General features: G+C 42.0%; 2 protein-coding genes across 6 annotated transcripts in view; both read left to right on the forward strand.

The window, feature by feature from the left end:
* The window catches only part of LOC129168883 (transcriptional repressor p66-alpha-like), a 23,036-nt gene extending 7,516 nt beyond the window's left edge, over positions 1 to 15,520 (forward strand). For 2 of the 5 annotated variants that reach the window (XM_054754674.1, XM_054754683.1), the window contains exons 2-11: positions 2,764 to 3,230; positions 7,579 to 7,720; positions 7,980 to 8,108; positions 8,218 to 8,295; positions 8,377 to 8,496; positions 8,666 to 8,866; positions 9,062 to 9,320; positions 12,242 to 12,636; positions 12,726 to 12,972; positions 14,364 to 15,520. In XM_054754674.1, coding sequence (XP_054610649.1) covers positions 2,767 to 3,230; positions 7,579 to 7,720; positions 7,980 to 8,108; positions 8,218 to 8,295; positions 8,377 to 8,496; positions 8,666 to 8,866; positions 9,062 to 9,320; positions 12,242 to 12,636; positions 12,726 to 12,972; positions 14,364 to 14,503 — 2,175 coding nt within the window. In that variant the 5' untranslated portion in view covers positions 2,764 to 2,766 and the 3' untranslated portion in view covers positions 14,504 to 15,520. The remainder of the gene's footprint in view (positions 1 to 2,763; positions 3,231 to 7,578; positions 7,721 to 7,979; positions 8,109 to 8,217; positions 8,296 to 8,376; positions 8,497 to 8,665; positions 8,867 to 9,061; positions 9,321 to 12,241; positions 12,637 to 12,725; positions 12,973 to 14,363) is intronic. The other 3 variants (XM_054754704.1, XM_054754696.1, XM_054754690.1) reach the window with 3 other exon arrangements.
* A 128-nt stretch (positions 15,521 to 15,648) lies between these two features.
* ndufa13 (NADH:ubiquinone oxidoreductase subunit A13) lies at positions 15,649 to 17,099 on the forward strand. The gene is made up of 5 exons (XM_054754800.1): positions 15,649 to 15,811; positions 16,231 to 16,309; positions 16,392 to 16,463; positions 16,658 to 16,727; positions 16,882 to 17,099. The coding sequence occupies exons 1-5, from the start codon at positions 15,718 to 15,720 to the stop codon at positions 16,999 to 17,001; spliced, it is 435 nt and encodes a 144-aa protein (XP_054610775.1). The 5' UTR covers positions 15,649 to 15,717; the 3' UTR covers positions 17,002 to 17,099.
* The last annotated feature ends 1,571 nt before the right edge of the window (positions 17,100 to 18,670 follow it).

Consider the following 18,670-nt stretch of genomic DNA (forward strand, 5'->3'; position numbering starts at 1 on the left):
TGTGTGTGTTGCTACTGACTTTTGCACTACATGCGGAAAGAGCTGATGGGAAGGCTATCAAAAATGAATGAAAACTGTGGCGCAATAGTAGGAGTGCAAACGTCATTGCCAGGACACCTACACAATTTGGCTGTTTAATTTGGAAATACTGTATACTGGAAATGTTGAATGTTTGTTTGTGTGGAAATATGTCTCGCCTTTTTGTTGTCTTCAGAGGCTGCCTTGGTTGCTTGTGATGCCATGTACGTGGGTGGGTGAGTGGTGGTGTGGTCCACCATATGTGTTAGTGTGTGTGTGTGTGTGTGTGTGTGTGGGCTCAACGGAAATGTGTGTAAAAACTGCCACGGAGATGAAATGTGAAACCTGTCAGCCATTCAGACCCCGTGTTAGAGAGATCAGGTTGGCCTGAGGTCATAGGGTGCGTGGCTGTGTTCCCGCCAGCATCAGATCCCAGCATACAGTATGTGCTCCATGCCATCACAGCACACTGTCCACACACGCGCACACACACAGACACTGTATAATGGCCGCCACTGTGGAAGCCGTGTGTCTGATCCGGCACCTGGAGGGTTAAAACTAGCTTCAGCTTCACACACACGCGCACACACACACACACACACACACACACACACACACACACACACACACTAGCCAACTGGTTTAAACCAGTTCTCGGGAAAAGTGCTTTGTGTGTCCCACTGAATTCTGGGAAGGGTCACGTCATGTGTGTCTTAGTGATGTAAGAGTGTCAGAGTATATACTTGTATATACATATATATAACATTCAACATATATACAGTATAAACATTCATCATTCCATATACTGTATATGGCCTATGGACCATACAGTATACCTGTACATAAGGGTCACGTCATGTGTGTCTTAGTGATGTAAGAGTGATGTTTTATATATATATGCGACTCACTGTGCTTTATGCACACCGCCATGATTCTAATTTCTTTCCTTTAAAAAAACAAAAAACAAAACCTTGCTGTCATGTATCACCGGCAAGATTAAAAGCATCATCACCATGGTTAAGTTGTGATCTGTACGCATAAATATGATGCAGGACACAACTGCAGTGAATCACAACAGAGTACTGTAGTACGTTTGTGCATCGGCAACTACTGCTGACAGTCCTTTCTATGAACTTTGACCAAAGGTCGTCTGTCGCTGCATGTCGCATTGGTCAACTTTTTGCACATTTTAGTTCTGCTCATGTGTTGAGTGGATAGTTTGGACTCTAGGGACAGGAAGGTACCTTGAGTATACAGTAAAGCAAAACTTTGGAGAAATGGCTGTACAACTTTATTAAAAGATTACCTGAAATCACATATTATTGTTTATTATTATTATTATTATTATTATTATTATTATTATCTATTACTGTACATAAAATAAAACTGTCCCATGGTGGGTGTTACTCAATCTCCAAATAATATTCCAACACTTCTAGGTTCCCCTGTGAATACACACATTCAATGAGGAACTCCATGCATACATCCATATATGGATTGAAGATGCACATTATCATTATCCAGCCACGAGCATGGGATCTAATGTCTCCTTCAGCCTCATTTCTGATTTGACCCTGAGAGATTCAGAGCGGGTGTTGCAGTGATAATGTGTGAGCTTGCGCTGGTGCACAGTGGAACCACTCGTGTGTGTGTGCGTGAATGTGTGAGAGACAGAACAAGCAGCTGTTTGTATCCACCACTGTTTGGCACATCCACATGTGGTACATTTGCTGTACTGAGAGATCAGACAGTAAGGGATCTCATTTGGACAGCATATTTGATGACAACGAGGCCTATAGTGTCATGTGCAGAACACTCGTCGCTAAAATGTTGTCAATAATCTGTTTGAAAAATTAATTCCACATCTTGGTCATGTGATCACACTAAGCCACGTTGTTTTGTCTGGAGGCCATTTTAGTTACCACTGTGTCCACTGCCGATGAGTCAAGGACAGTTTGGTCCGCCAGACAATCGGAGCAGTGCAGTAAGATCAAAAGATGCAAGAGCAGCAAGATCTAAATGGAGGCAGTAAAAAGTTCATTTTGAACTTGAGCCAAATGTGTCGACCTAACATTAATTATGTACACATTTCTGAAGATTGCTTGGTTACTTAGCTCGTAGTTGTGCTACTTTTATATAAAACCAGTAATCCAGAGAATGTGTTGAAGAAATCCGGTTCAAAACATAAAGCCTTTACTATTTTCAACCAAATAACTTTTCTAGTTGTAGTTTGCAGGTCTGCAGAACTGCACTGCATCATACAGAGTGAGAGGTGTTTCATAATATACTGTTTGCAATATTTACACAGTTGCAACAATTAATCGGTCAGTCGTTGATGAATTGATTATTAATGGATTATCCAATTAATCAACAATCATTTTAATATTCAATTAATCATTTTTTGATAAAACAATTTTAATCTTCTCTGATTTCAGCCTCTCAAATGTGAATATTTTTTCATTTCCTTAGTCATCCATGAAAGCAGACATATTATATTTGTGTTTTAGGCAAAGCAAAATAGTCACACACATCAGCTTTGACTTTGGAGAACAGTGATTGACATTTTGCCTCTTTTCTGATGTGTTGCGGCTCAAACCACTAACTGTTTATGTTTGGTTCGTATTGATTTGGTGCATGGTTACTCGATTCATTGAAACAACAAGCTTCAGGTTAATCAACTCAGAAAAGCATTGTTAGGTGCAGCCCTAATACACAGTATGTAATAGTTTGTTGATGTATCCACAGGGGATGTCTGAGGAGGAGGTCCGCCAGACACGCAGCCAGAAGAGGGCGCTGGAAAGGGATGCTGTACCCCAGACAATAGAATCTTCCAGAGCTAACAATGAAAGCAAAAAGCCTAAGCTGGACCCCTCTGAACCCACTGCCCAAGCGCTAATTAAATCTGATCCCGGACTAGAACAGGATGGTCAGAGTCCAACTGAGACTGGATCAAATGAGGAGCCGGGGCAGTTACCAGCGCTAGAAGTGAAAGACGAGGCCGCCCATGAAGCGAATTCGGACAATCGAACTGGATGTAATGACAGAGCTAGAAGGGCTCTGAAAGCGGAGTCGGACATGGATACCAAGAACCACATCCAGGTGACGGAGCCAAAGGCTTCTGGTGGCATGTTGGCTGCGGGCGAGGTGAAGGCCACCATCAAAGTTGAAGTTCAGACTGGAGAGCAACCTGTGGACATGAGCACCTCCAAAGGGTAAGATCTACTTAATCCATTTTCTATGCCACTAATCCTGTTGCGTGTCTGCAGGGGATGGAGCCTATCTGAGCTGACTTGGGCCAAAAGGCGGACTACACCCTGGACTGGTCGCCAGTCAATGACAGGGCATTTGTGGAAAGAACATTTTTTAATGGGCATTACCGTATTGACCCGCATATAAGCTCCTAAAAAAAAGTCTGAAAATGTCATCTTATATTTTGGGTGTAGAGATTTATAAATGCAAACCAACAGGTGTCCCCAACAAGTCGTCTTTTTGTCCCTTACACACACCAGTGACCTGGAGTGGGAAAAAGAAGAATTTCTATGTTTGGGCAAGTTAGCAAACAGCAGAAGAGGAGTTCTGATTTATGATAATAATTTTAAGATAATGGTGATCAATGAGCGGTGGAACAGCTTAGAAATATAATCCACCAGTTTTTATTTCTGAATTCCGTTATAATGTATCAAAAACATGATTTTAAAACAGGATAAAATTTGGCTATTTTGTGTCTTAAAAAATATTTTTGGTACCGGTGCTGTGGATAAGCTCTGGACGATGCTTCTTCTTACCATTTGCCACGTGTCGAGAAGTAAATACAGGAGACTAGAGCTGCACTGGTTCAACAGTGATCGGCTTTTTTTTGCCTCTTTTCTGATATGTTGCGGACCAAACCACTGTTTATGTTTGGTTCATATTAATTGGATCCATAACACCCATATCTGGGGCCTCACCAATTACTCGATTAATTGAAACAAGAAACTTCAGATTAATCGAAAATAATAATTAGTTGCAGCCCTGCAGGAGACCCTTGTTCTCCTTGTTCTCCCCGTTGGTATGGTTCGTTAACGTGTCCAGATCTGACAGATGCATAGTTTTTGCTGTTTTATTTTCAAGTGGAAAACCGACCATCCTCAAAATCCGTGGAAAAGATGCAGTACTTAACAGTACGTATGCTACTGGAAAAGTGGCTTTAATATTAGTCAATAGTCAATAATAGCAAAACTTCATCAGACAAAAAAGGTTTAATTGCATTTTCCGCAGCCTGAAGAGACTTTGAGTGAGTTTTATGTACTGACTGTGATTTTGAAATTCTATCAGCGAAGCTACAGCTGTCCTGAAGAGAGTGACTTTTAACCTTTAACCTTTAGTCCGCCACCATTTTCCTCACAGCTCACCCACCTGAACCCTAAAAAGTCCGCTCACACACACAAAATGAAGCCGTGTGTCTCAAACTGGTTCCAGCCGGCTGTTGCCATGGTTTCCACACTGGAAGAAGCGGGGAGGGTGGGGTGGGTTGTTGTTGGAGGAAAAGTGAGTCACGTGATGGTGACTTTGAGGTCATGTGACTTCTTTGGAAGTAGTGATTAATCCACAGGAAGTGATGATGGCGCTAAGCCCAGAGAAAAGAGACACACGTAAAGAGGGCAGCTCAGGCAGACAGGCCGCATGTTGGCATGCATTGACCTATGCTATATAAACACATTTGTGATTGTATGTGTGTAGTCAGAAGCCCATCCAACGCATTGTCTTCACATTGTGTGTAGCTTATTTAAAAAAAAAAAAAAAAGCTTGCATCTCACATCTGAATGAGCATTTGAATTGAAGCACTCGTCAAGTGTTTAAACGCTAATGTGCAGGCCGTAAATAATAATACATTTGATTTAGAAGCGCTTTTCTAAAAACTCAGAGGCGCTCTACTCTACTCTAATAAGGCAGTGGTTCCCAAACTTTTTACAGTCGCGTACCCCTTGATGGCTGTACGTGTCTTGAAGCCGTGTACCCCCTACTGCTGCACACTTAAAAAACAAACTATTTTTACATTTCATTAAATTGAAATATTAAAAATGATTAATTGGTTCATTTTATAGTAAGTAATTCTGGTTCAAAAATATGTATTGTGCATGGTCACATTTTGATACAAGTTTTACATGAGCACTGATAAATGGATAAGATGTGAATTTCTCTTGGAGATGAATAAAGTATCTAAGTATTCATACTACATATCTTTTATTTCAGCCAGATGTTGGGACCCTTTGCAATCGCTATGATTTAAATCTGCATATTAATTTGGTACCAAATTGAAAGGGAAAGTTCAACAAACATGATAAAGCAGTATAAAAAGTACAAAAATGCATACCAGCAGCGAGTAAACCTCAATTTCAGGGGAATCTCCACTCTCTCATCCTGACACGCACATACAGTTACACGTTTTCACAGTGCGGGGATTGGAACACAATAAATTAAATATATAATATAAATATAAATTAAGCCTTCAAGATTAAACACTCTTAATACACAACATAATCATCAAACTTACCTACTTATTCATATAACTCACACAGAGTAATGAAGAACTTCATGCTGTGTCTCCGTCTTTCTGCTAAGACAGTGTGGTCTGTGCTATGAGGCTAATTGTTTTTCATTTTTATTCATGTACCCCCAATGACAATTGGCGTACCCCACTTTGGGAACCTAGGCAATAAGGCAAGCAATGAAATCAATACAGTGTACAGTAAAACAAAAGAATACAGGACATATACCGTTAAAATGAGAATAAGTATGCATTGAGTAAGCATTAAACATTATAAGCAAGTTTGAAGAGATGGGTTTTAACATGAGTCTTAAAGGTGGACAGGTCAGTGCAGTTACAGGCGGGTGTGGGGAGTTCCAGAGGGAGGGGGCAGCGAAACTAAAGTCTCTGTTGGCCCAGGTATGGTGCTTGGCAATTGAGAGTGGGAACAGGAAGTCTGTGTAAGAGGAGCAAAGGGGACGGGTTGAGGAGTTAAGGTGAAGGAGGTCTCTGAGGTATGGGCGAGCCAGATTGCGTAATGCTTTGAAATTGAGTAGATATTGGACAGAAAGGCAATTGAGGTTTTGGAGGACAGGGGTGATGTGGTCACAAGGGTGAGTGTGAGTGAGTAAACGGGCAGCAGAGTTCTGAATATACTGAAGTTTATTGAGGGTTTTGCTTGGAAGTCCATAGAAAATGCTGTTACAGTCTGGTGGTGATGAAAGCGTGAATGAGGGTTTCAGCAGTAGAAAGGGAGAGGGAAGGGCCAAGATGGGCCATGTTTTTTAGATGAAAAAAGGCAGTTCGGGTTATCTGGAGGATGTGGTGTTCAAAGCAGAGGGTGCAGTCAAGGAAAAGGCCAAGATTTCCGATGTGAGGTGAGGGAGTAAGGGAGGTGCTCTCGAGGAGGAGGGAAAAATCGTTGGCTGTATTTGTGAGCGATTTTGGACCAATTTTGATGATATCAGATTTGTCACAGTTTAGTTAGAGAAAGTTGAGTTGCTTCCATGATTTTATTTCCGACAGACAGGAAGTGAGAGTGGTGTGTGGAGGCAGTGATGGATTTGGTGGATAGGTAGAGGTGGGTATTGTCTGCATAATAATGAAACTGAAGTCGGTGACGGCGGATGAATACAAATACAGGATGAAGAGGAAGGGGCCGTGCACCGATCCCTGAGGGACACCTTGGGACAGTGGGGCAGTGGTTGATGAGTACGAATTGATGACGGTCAGTGAGGTATGATTGAATCCAGGTGAGCGCAGTTCTAGTGCTGTTGAGGGTGGATGAAAGGTGAGAAAGGAGGATGAAGTGACTGATGGTGTCAAAGGCTGCAAGTGAGGTCCAAGATAAGGATGGTGAGGCGGTCTGAGTCTGAAGCAAGAAGGTTGTTTGCGATTTTGAGAAGGGCTGTTTCTGTACTGTGGTGTGAGCGGAATCCATATTGAAATGGTTCAAATAGATTATTGGAGTTGAGATGGGTTAGCCGAGCAGCAACGACACGTTCTCAGGTTTTGGGGAGGAATGATAGGTTGGAGATTGGCCAAAAGTTGAACTGACCGTCTTTTTGGGGCATACAAGACGATAACATTTAAGATAAATGTCGCACCTGGCCTCACCTTAGTTAGGATTGTTTGTTGTTTGTTTACAAGTAGGTCAATGATGATGTTATGTGCTACTAACTGCAATTGTCTTAGGTTGGGGCTCGTGTTTAGTTATTTCAAGCTACTGCCATACTTAAATCTTATGTGGATTGTAGCAATTTCTTATGTCTTTATAATAAGCATTAAGTACTAATTTGAAAGCCATTTATAAAACATTCATAAGGGTGGTTATAATTTTATCTTACCCATTTTTATATACAATACTTTCAAGCATTATTATTGTAATGCCCGAGTTTTTAGTTTGTGCAGGTTGTGGCCTTTGTGTTGATTGTTATTATAAAAACGTGATGTTTATTTGCATGTGATTTTGCTACCATATGCACCAGCTGCCATTTTGATCCTGTCTGGCATCTAGTCACATGATCAATACTGACTCTTCGTCCCTAATGCAGTATAAAAAGAGAGAAGCGGCCTCCATCCCCTGAGGAGGAGGAGGATGATGATGACGTCATCATCTTGTCAGACAATGACTCCCCGAGTCCTCCTATGAATGGTCTGAACCACTTGAAGGAGCTGGACACGGACCTCCTCATGGTGAGATGTTGTACTTTTCCTGCTATCCACTACACAAGTTTTAAAACAGGACACAGGAAGTGGGATCAGGCCTGACCAATCTTATTGTGGCACTAACAAATTGGCCAATTCAGTGTGGACTCAGCTGATGATTCAATCCTTAATTCATTTGGCTTTGAATTGAGAGTCTCGCTGTGAAGGCCGCATGATCGGACACGGTTGTTTGTCCTCAAGAGTGTGAATTCGTATAAAGTAATTGAGTGTGATGTGTTGAGTGCAGAAGAGCAGCCCAGTCGAGCGGGAGCGAATCATTAAGCAGCTGAAAGAGGAGCTGAGGCTGGAGGAGGCCAAGCTGGTGCTCCTGAAGAAGCTCCGACAGAGCCAGTTACAGAGGGACACTCTTCAGAAGGTGAGCGGCACTCTGAAGCCACTTCAGCACTCACTTACACACACGCACATACAGAGAGTCATACACTCTGCTATGATGCTGTGTACATAATAACCTTACCATTCCTCAGTCCTCGGGGGTGTCCACCTCCTCCGCTCCACCTCCTCTAATACGTGGGACCATCCCAAGCGGCAAAAGCTCACAGCAGGTTAACAAACACACATGCGCACAAACACAATTTCACACTGTATTCAACGCTGTTTCTCATTGGTCGTCTCTTTGTGCACAGCTGGTGACAGGCAGGAGTTCAAGCACGGTCATCCCCCCGCCTTTGGTGCGTGGAGGCCAGCAGGTGTCATCCAAACATGGCTCCCAGATCATCATGCCGCCTCTGGTTAGAGGAGCGCAGGTGGGTCATCTTCATCCTTCTCAGGGCAGGCTTGCTTATACCTCTTTCACCCTTCGAGGCATTTTAAACATAGGTCTTATTATCTCTTTGCATCTCTATGTCTGTTTTGTGCTCTTTGCGCTGCGGATGTCCTCCTCTGTGCTCCCCCACCTCTCATTGTCCTGTTTAGCCCATCTCTGTGTCTCCACAGCAGGTCCAGGCTCTCCGCCAGCAGCAGCAACAGCAGCAGCAGCTGACATCCACTGGAGCTGGAGGCTCTGGGCCGCCTCCGTTACTGTTGGGGACCAGGACCTCGGCCACTGCTGGCCAAGGCCAGAGAAACATGGTGCAGGCAGGCCTCATCAGAGTAGGAACTGGTGCAAACTCACTGGTCAGTATCTCACTCCTTCTTTATGAACTATACAAGGTTGATTTTGTACAAGCAGCAGTTCAACTGTATGTAAGTTTGACAAAGGTGCATGTTGTTCAATAAGACAGCAGTTGATGAATAACTTTCAGTGAAGTCGATGATTTTGCCATCTAATACAAAGCACGACTAACTTCTGTTTCCATCTGGTGTTCACAGTCCTCATCCACTTTGAAGGTTTCCTCCTCAGGGAGCGGCGGCGTGACTCTGATCGGCGCCAGCGACAGTCCAGCCAGCCGCCAAGCCGCAGCCAAACTGGCTCTGCGGAAACAACTAGAGAAGACCCTCTTGGAGATCCCGCCGCCCAAGCCCCCTGCTCCTGAGTTTAGCTTCCTGCCTTCGGCGGCCAATAATGAGTTCATCTACTTGGTGGGACTCGAGGAAGTGGTCCAAAACCTGCTGGATACCATTCACAGAGGTCTGTTTGCCTTATTAGTACATGGTATTGAACTTCTGCTGTCACTCAGTGTCCAGTATCAGTCAAAAGTTTGGAGACACTCATTCAGTCATTCAGTGGTGTGGGAAAGTGTGTCCAACTTTTTGACTGGAACTTTAATATTAAAATTAAGCTTTTGAAATACTTCACGGTTCAATATGAAAGACCATATCATACTAGATTATGAAATTAAGCATACTTTAATAAGAGGGATTAGGACTAGATGAAAAATAGCCTTTTGGTTAATTCTAGTATATCGACAGAATTCTGGCATGTTGATTGCCTGTACAGAAATTTCCAAAAAATACCAACTTTATTTATAAAGCCCTTTAACAACAGCCACACTTCAAAAACAAAGGGCCGTACACAAAAAATAAGTAAAATATAGGACAAATATAAAAACAAATACTTAATTTTTTCATTTTAATATTTAATGTAATAAATCAAGTATCAAGTATTACTACTTTAAAGGCGGTAATAATGACTACTGAGTCCAGTGTTTTCCATAGACAACAATCTGTTTTTGGCGGTTGGTTGTGTGTGGGAGGTGATGTCATCTGATTTGCATAATTGTTTTGGACCCTGTGGGATGCAAAAGGCATGAAAAGCAAAACAAATATACCGTTGCCCGTCGCCACTTCCCGTTTCAAATTTCGAGGCTTCACTCTATCTCGGTTTTTCAAAAATATATTAATTGATAAATCATGCTGTTTTGTGGCTGAACACTGCCTATTATTAGGCAAAATGTGCATATTTAAGCTAATGTTGTTTATTTTTATGCCTAAATTAAGCATTTTCAAGCATAAACAAGGCTAAATGAACTCAAATGTAAGTCGAAGATGTTGATGTAGTATTCAACACTGGTCACTAGGTGTCAGTAATGTATGGTGAGACACACAATCATCATACTTGTACTTGATCAGCAGAACAGCAGGCTTTTATTGCAGGTTTGAATTACTTCACAAGAGGCACAATAATCCCTGATAAAAATCACTCCCATTTATGCCTTAACTGGTTTATTTACTCTTACTCTGTCTACTATGTTGGCTAATATGAGTGTAAAGGTGACTACAGGGGTGTTAGTTCATGCCTACATGATATTTATAAATAAGTAGGGTTGGGCATCGTTTGAATTTGAACGATTCTGGTTCGACTCTGGTTCCTGATGATTCTCGATTCCGATTAAAAGGCAGGGTCGTAAAAGTTTGCACGGTTGAAATGAGGGCGCTAATCAGAGTTCTTTTTGGGTGAAATGTCTGAACTTCGCTGGTACCTCCGGCAGGGGCGTGGGGACTGGGCTCCTGGCTGGAGCTTGCCGCTTGTGTGCCTGGGAGGCGGCGAGGCGTTCGGATGTGTTCAGTGGTTAAAATGCGTGCTTTTTGGTCACTCTCTGGAAGGGGAGGGCACTGATGTAATATTATTTTTTTTATATACTGTATATATATATATATATATATATATATATGTATGTATATATATATATATATATACTGTATTCTCGCGATTGACCGGTAAAGTCCCAAAGATCAACTGGTGGTTCGCAATCGATGGGTTGGTGACCCCTGGTGTAAGCTATTTTATGACACCCTTATTTTGTCAACATAAGTTAACAGGATATAACTGAAAGTGCTCTTTTTTTTAAGGCTGGGAGTGTGTTGTGTGAGACGGACTGTGTCAATAATAAACTTGCCTAGCCGTAGCGCCTGTCTTTTTTTTACATCAGCTAGCATCCTGAAACCTTCGATTACATTGGCATGACACACACGTCTTTTCGTGTTTGACTTCCTTGATTCTGATTGCTTAGATCAGGGGTCACCAACGTTTTTCCTTGTGAGAGCTACTTTTACAAAATGAAAATGGCCAAGAGCTACTCATTTTTGTAACATTTATTTTCAGAGCTTATTTTAAACCCAAACAAAGCAAATATGCTTGTTTTACCAGAACATTAACAAAATGCTGGTGTCCACAACTCACATTTTGTATTTCAGAATGCATTTCTTTCTACCGTTCTTTCATTATTAACTGAAAACCTGAATGAAAAGCAGGCTTGTGGGCACCACATGTGGTTGTGGGGGGCTAGCTGGTGCCCGCGGGCACCACATTGGTGACCCCTGGCTTAGAGGAAGACCGACGTAGAGCAACAAAGTTGAGGTACTGTGTTATCTCTACACCATGAATGTGTGAACATTAATCATGTTGATTGTACACTGAGCCGACCACTCTTTTTTATGAAGTTAAACCAAACTTTTTAGCCGCGTTGATGTTCGCGGCTATTTCTTCCAGGTGGCAGAGTGAGCATCGAAACTCTGAATCGAAATAATAAAAACATCTGAATGATCCTGGGAGAATCAGAATGTTAGTCCCGCGTCCCATCTATGCTCGAGACTCGATGCCCGACCCTATACATAAGTATTTCTACTTTGCGGAAATTCACTTAGCACGGTCGGATCCAGAACACATGAACTGTGATAAATGAGGGATTAATTTATTTAGAGATACAAATGAACTTTCTTCTGTCGCTTCTTTTTGTGTTTTTGTTGCTAGTTGAGGAGAGCGGTAGGTGCTTTCATGTTACAGTCACCAAAAGTGTCCAGTAGGACAAAAAAAAAGCTGCTACATTTGCCGCTAGTTGCTTTTTGAAAAACAGAATCTATCTAGAGGGATCTGGCAGAACAGGTGCGTTTGAGGTGTGTTAAGAAGCAGTGTAACGATGTATGGAATACAGAGTACTATTGTACGGTGATGGAACGACAACCTGCATTCACAGACAGTCCCATTATAATGTGTTTATGAGTGAGGGTGAGTGAGTAGTGCCAGAGCTACAGTATATCATGAAAAGAAATGAATGTATAGGAAACACTGGTGTCTGTTTTTTAAATGTGTGTTTCTATCACTCCATCCAGGAAGGACAGGTGTACCTCTGCCCAAGCTCGTCGTCAAAGATCCCTTCATGTGCACTCAGTGCCACACCGACTTCACGTGCAGGTGGAGGCAGGACAAGGCCAAAGGGGGCATCGTCCTCTGCGAAGACTGCATGTCGTCCAATCAGAAAAAGGCTCTGAAAGCCGAGCACACCAACAGGCTGAAAGCCGCTTTCGTCAAAGCGCTGCAGCAAGAGCAGGAAATCGAGCAACGCATAATTCAGCAGACGTCTTCATCCATCTCCCACGGTAGCTCTTCGTCCTCTTCGTCGTCACTGAAGGCAGAGCAGCTGGTAGCTCAGCAGCTGAAGCAGGCTCAGGCACGAGCATCCTCCCTGCACCGAGGGTCCAACGTCATCCACCATCACTCCATCAAGGTGTGTTTTACAGAGAGCCTTGTTTCTTCAGTTCCCGTGGTAACTCATCCCACATCTCTGTGTTTTTGTGCGCGTGTGGCCACCTTCAGAGCTCCCAGGGCCAGCTGTCCCACAGTAGCGTGGTGAGGGGTGTCCCCCACTCCTTCTCCTCCTCCTCCCAGCTGCAGAGCGCCGTGGCGGCCGCCGCTTTGGTCAGCCGTCCAGGTAAGCACGTGACCCAGCGCTCTGTCCAGATTTCAAAGGTGAGCAGCAGTGGAGTCGGCGGCAGCAGGAATGTGAGCGGAGGAGGTAGTGCCTCATCCACTGCATGGAAGAAGCAGAACAACAGCAACAAAGGTAGACTCGCGCTCGTAGCAGCCCGACTCTGGTGCTCTCTTTCAAAACTCCTGTCTGGCCCAAAGCAATCCTACAGATGACACACACAGCCCCAACCCCCACGTCTGGTGGTCCAGTATCTCTCCTGGATTCCTGTCTCCTTTGTGCCTGTCTGTATGTGTTTGGGGTATTAAGCTATGTCCACATGAACGCAGCTATTTTTTTACAATGTGGATTTTGAATGAATAAATGTTAAGTGGAGACTCTAAATGGTCTGTAAGTGTGAATGCGAGTGTGAATGCTTGTCTATATATGCCCAGTGATTGACTGGTGACTAGTCCAGGGTGTACCTCACCTCTCCTTTCAAGTCAGTTGGGATAGGCTCCAGCTCACCTGTGACCCTAATGACGGCAAGTGGTACAGAAAATGATTGAATGTATGGAAAACTATGCACTTTAAGCTTTTGACCAGATACTAACTCCATCTTTGATTTTCTTTTTGTAAAGCTCAAACGAGAAAAAAAACAGAAAAATCCACACATCACAATGTGCACTGTGACATTTTTATCACTTGCCGCTTATCACTTTATCACTTATATTTATTCATAGTTTTTTTCCCTAGTTTTTAATAAATAAATAGTATATAAATGTATTTATTGGCCACCAGGAAGGCATTAATTTTCATGGTCAAGAGCTTTTTGATCACACTTGTTTATATGTAAATGTCAATGTTATGGTAATATATATATTTCCGAATAATTTGGGGTCCTGTGAGGGAAATCCATCCATCTTCTATAGGTCGCAGGTATGCTGGAGCCTATCCCAGCGGACTCCGGGGGGCGGGGTACACCCTGGACTGGTCGCCAGCCAACATAGACAACCATTCGCTCTCACATTCACTATGACAATTTAGAGTCACCAATTAACCTAACATGCATGTTTTTGGAATGTGGGAGGAAACCGGAGTACCTGAAAACCCACGCACGCACGGGGAGAACATGCACACTCCACACGGAGATGCCCAATGGAGATTCAAACCCAGATCTTCCCGACCTCCTGACCGTGTGGCCAACATGCTAACCACTAGGCCACCGTGTCGCCGTGAGGGAAATCATTTACATTTTTATTCATTTATGAGTGAATCCACTTTATTATCACTTCCGGGAATGACCTTCTTCAATTTGACTCGTATGTTCTTTTAGGCTACGCGAGCAGGTGCTTTGGTGAGAGCAAATGTGAGACTTAAATAAACAAATACAATTCCCTGGCATGCATTGCCGTACAAGTGAGGAAAGTACAGACAAATACCCGTGCGTGTGGACCTAGCCTCAAAATAAGCCATATGCAGTATGTGTGTCTTGATGCACTAAAGCACTAAACTGACTTGCTGTTGTTCTGTTTTCCCCCCCACAGGTGTGACGATGGCCTACGTGAACCCCAGCCTGAGTGGACACAAGACCTCAGCCAGCGTGGACGCACGTCAGAGGGAGTACCTGCTGGACATGATACCCTCACGCTCGTCCATCTCGCAGACTGCAAACACATGGAAATAAACAAATAACAAAACAGAAAACATGCCATCTAGAACCTTCTTTGTTCAAAATATGGTGAACAGCGCACCCTGGAGGAATGTATGGCAATTACAATCTGAAAGCGAAGAAACCTTCCCTTTCTTTTTTTTTCCGTATGATTTCTTATTTTCTGTTAGTTTTAAGGTTTGCTGGCCGTCAGCATTTGTGCAGATAGTTTTCATATGATTGGGGCAAAGAAATAAAACAACAAAAACTTGGTACTTGTGTCTGGGTAATTACATAAAAATTGACAGTTGAATGTTTTTCGGGTCTTTTTTTTTTTTTTGGTCATTACAAAGTTGTTTCAAAGCTAATCATACCGGACAAAAGTTGTACGATTTTCCATGACATTCATCCCTTGTAGTTAAAAGGTGGAATTCATTTTGTATTTACGATAAGTTATTTTTTGTTCTTTTCTTTTTGGACTGATGTTTTAAAGAAATTCTATTGTGGTTGTTCCCACAAATGAAGAGGTTTATTTTAGCTTTGTTTTCTTCTTTCTGTTTAACAGCATGCCTACCTTTTAACCCCCATGTTCATGTTTGGCACCTTAGCTAAAGAAGCGTGGTGTTGTCATCTGTAATTACCATTTGCTTATTTTCTATTGCTGTCAACATTGTCATTTTAATTTGTTTAATCTTCATAGTGAAAGAGATGCATTTTCCATCTTGAAAAGAGGAAAAACAATATTTCCACATTGTGAACCCAGGAAGCACAAGCCAATTCCTTCAATCGTTTTGTTTTATATCTTGTAACTTCTCACCGCATTGCTTATTTTCTCTGCTACCCATGCTAAATTGCATTGTGCAATTTAATGTTAATAATTATTTTGGTTTACTTTTTTCCTAGCTCCTAAATAAATAATAAAAAAATCTACATTTTAAGCACTTTCCTTTAGTTTCTTTTATGTATACATCCTTTACATACTTGTCACAGCTATAAGTTAAATTGTACTCTACTGAAGCCTACACAAATAAGACATATTCTTATTACTTTAGTAAAGGTCTCAATCAAATCATCTTTATTTCTGACTAATACAATTACACTGCTGTACGGCGACTTGTAATATCTCATTTTACCGCAGGCATTCGGAGGCGCCAGAGTGTATACTCCGCGCCTCTCTGACAAAGCGAAGAAGAGCCGTTTCTCTGACGTCATGTGTGTGTTGCGAACTGGACAGAGGAGGTTGGTGCAAGATGGCGGGGTCCAAGGTGAAGCAGGACATGCCTCCTTCAGGAGGTTATGCTGCGTTTGACTACAAGAGAAATCTACCAAAAAGAGGACTCTCGGGTACATGCTTTTGCCTCGATAAAAATGCGGAATTCGTTCGTATAGACATAGCACAGCGAGCTATCTTGACTTGCTGCGCAATGCTAACAGGTTAGCGGTTACGTGATGCTGTTAAAATGACTGTTTACGGGCTTGCATTTACAATGATGGCATATCATGTCTTTTAATCGATTATTGCGAGAACTCAACACAATTAAATGGCTTTACGCTGGAAAGTCAGTGTCTGAGCGTATATAGCATCGAGCTAGCGTGTGTAGGTAGCTCTGATGTTGCAGTATGTTTATTACGACCAAACTGGCAGAACACGTAACACCTGTATCACTGTGATATTTAAATGTATGTCTTAAGGATATTTGTCGTAACACAACATGGCAATATTTTTGAAGCATCCACAGACTAATAAAGTCCTTGTTGAACAGGTTATAGCATGTTTGGCATTGGCATCGGCGTTATGATATTTGGTTACTGGAGACTGTTCAAGTGGAACCGGGAGAGGAGGTAAGGAACTTCCTTGATGGTTGTATTTGAGGAATGTTAAGCTTGATAGGAGGTGATGATGGCTGAGTTTTATGTCTTACAGGCGCTTGCAGATTGAGGATTTGGAAGCCAGGATAGCTCTGTTGCCGCTACTTCAGGCAGAGCAAGACCGCAGGTGACTGGATAATACAAGATGTCATTTCCTTAAATATTATAATGTATTTCTGATTAAATGTCCCAGCATGTCTAGCTCCACCCAAGCAGGCATTTTTTTGCAAAGCCCTCCTCTAAAATAAACCCCATACCTCAAATTAATCTCTAGTGTTTGTGGAAATATGGCTTGTATTTGATGCTTTATTTCTTTGGCAGGACCTTACGCATGATGAGGGAAAATTTAGAAGAGGAGGCTGTTCTCATGAAAGACGTTCCAGGCTGGAAGGTAAATAATTCTGATGACAAATCTTACATTTTTAGTGCGACATATTAGTCGATTTGATGCATGTTTTAATTTTACAGAATTGACATGTGAATGGGCATTGTGTGAACGTTATTTTATCACCGTGTTCACACGTGACGGTGCTTTCCATCAACAGGTCGGCGAGAGCGTATTTCACACAGATCGCTGGGTCACCCCGCAGTCCGAGGAGCTCTTCAACCTCAGGCCACAGGAGGAGTTTATACAGAAGCGCTTTGGCTTCTTGCGGCATATGTAAAGCACCCTTTCCCCAACACCTGCCCTAACTAGAGCCTTCACTGAAAGCCTGCCTTGTAAATGTTCCAATATTAAAGACTTTTTTTTTTCTGTAGCTCATTTACGGGCATTTGTGTTTGACTCATGTTTGTGATCAACAAGACCAATTCGTTTAGTGCTTACGCAACAATACCTATACACAGGACAGTTGTGTTCATAGCTGTTTTGTTTTAATACGGCCTATTAATAAGACAAAAAAAACAATTTATGCAAATTGTACTTTTGTCAAAAATTAAACTTTAAGCATAACATAGCTAAATGAACTAAAACACACTTGTATTAGCACCTTACAACATAAAAAGGTTATATTAAAAGGGCAAGATTGAATAAGATGAACTAAAATAAATGTACAGAATCTAAAACACCTATAGTAATCACGTGTCAAATACCAGCCTGAATAAATGACATTGGGTAAAACTAGGAATGCGTGAGTCTCTTACATCTTGTTTGATTTTTGGATTATATCTACCATACTGTACTGGGTAATATTAAAAAATTTATATTGAATCCTACTTTGCAAAAATTCAGTTATTGTCATCGGGCCTGGAACCAACTAACCACAATAAGCGAGGGACGGGACGACTGTATAACTAAGGAATCAGAGTCTGCAGAAACCCACTTAAAGCTGTGGGGTGTGGAACCACTTAATGTGAAAATAGAGAATACTGTAACAGGCTTCACCAATAATAATACGTGCAAGTCTGTAATCATGCTTTATTTCTTCATTGCAGTACAACAAACCTAAGTTTAGAGTACAGCAAAAGTAAGAGTGCTCTTCGCTCAGGTGTCAGTCAACTCTGCCCGTTTGTCTTTGAACATGACATCAAGCGTGAGCCACGACTTGACAGGCAAGCTTCAGTGTAGCAGTCGGCCTGGCCTGAAGAAAACAAGAGTGGAACATGTGGTTAACAGACAAAATGATGCTTATTCACACACACAAAATTTATTCACAATATTCTGTACATAACTATGATCACAGTCAAGTGTCTGGGACACAAGAAGATACCATCTTGGAGGACCACTTAAAATGTCACATGGTAATTTACAGTAAAGAATCAACAGAAAAAGTATTTGGGGTAAGCCACTGCAAAACCATTGAGATAGGTTTGGTAATGTGAGAGAAGTAATGTACAAATAGATAAAAAAAAAAAAAAGTATAAAAAATAATTGTGTATCGTGTTGTAAAAAAGCTGTAAAACGTTGCTTGGGTGGACAAGTTTCAGTTTTTGATTTGGCGATAAAACACAAATACAATTGCTCCTCTACAGCTACATTTGTGGAGCGCACATGCGCGGCTCGTGTGTGGGCCCCGTGTATTGCAATCGTTCCTGTGTTAAAAATTTCCCCAACAGATCAAGTTGTCATTTAATTCAAGCAATCGCTCCTCTGCACCTGACAGAAGGCAAGAAGTTGTAAAAGCGTGAAAATGTCGAGACAGAAGTGCGTTTGTGTAAAGCTAAAACATTCAACAACAAGTATGCAACTGGATTTTATAAATAAGTCTGGAAAGGTATGGAAACAAACAAGTATGGAAAAATTGTCACATTTCCAAGACTTACCAGTGTTCTGCTTTCTAAAAAGATAAACAAGTTTTTGTAGGCGTTTGCAAGGGCAGCTATATTTACTGTATA

Source organism: Dunckerocampus dactyliophorus, chromosome 2 (assembly GCF_027744805.1).
Source record: "Dunckerocampus dactyliophorus isolate RoL2022-P2 chromosome 2, RoL_Ddac_1.1, whole genome shotgun sequence".
Lineage (NCBI taxonomy): Eukaryota > Metazoa > Chordata > Actinopteri > Syngnathiformes > Syngnathidae > Dunckerocampus > Dunckerocampus dactyliophorus.

Coding starts and splice junctions, on each gene's coding strand:
- ndufa13 (XM_054754800.1), top strand. CDS start 15,718: ATGGCGGGGTCCAAGGTGAAGCAGGACATGCCTCCTTCAGGAGGTTAT. Junction 15,812..16,230: donor ACCAAAAAGAGGACTCTCGG/GTACATGCTTTT, acceptor CTTGTTGAACAG/GTTATAGCATGTTTGGCATT. Junction 16,310..16,391: donor AAGTGGAACCGGGAGAGGAG/GTAAGGAACTTC, acceptor TATGTCTTACAG/GCGCTTGCAGATTGAGGATT.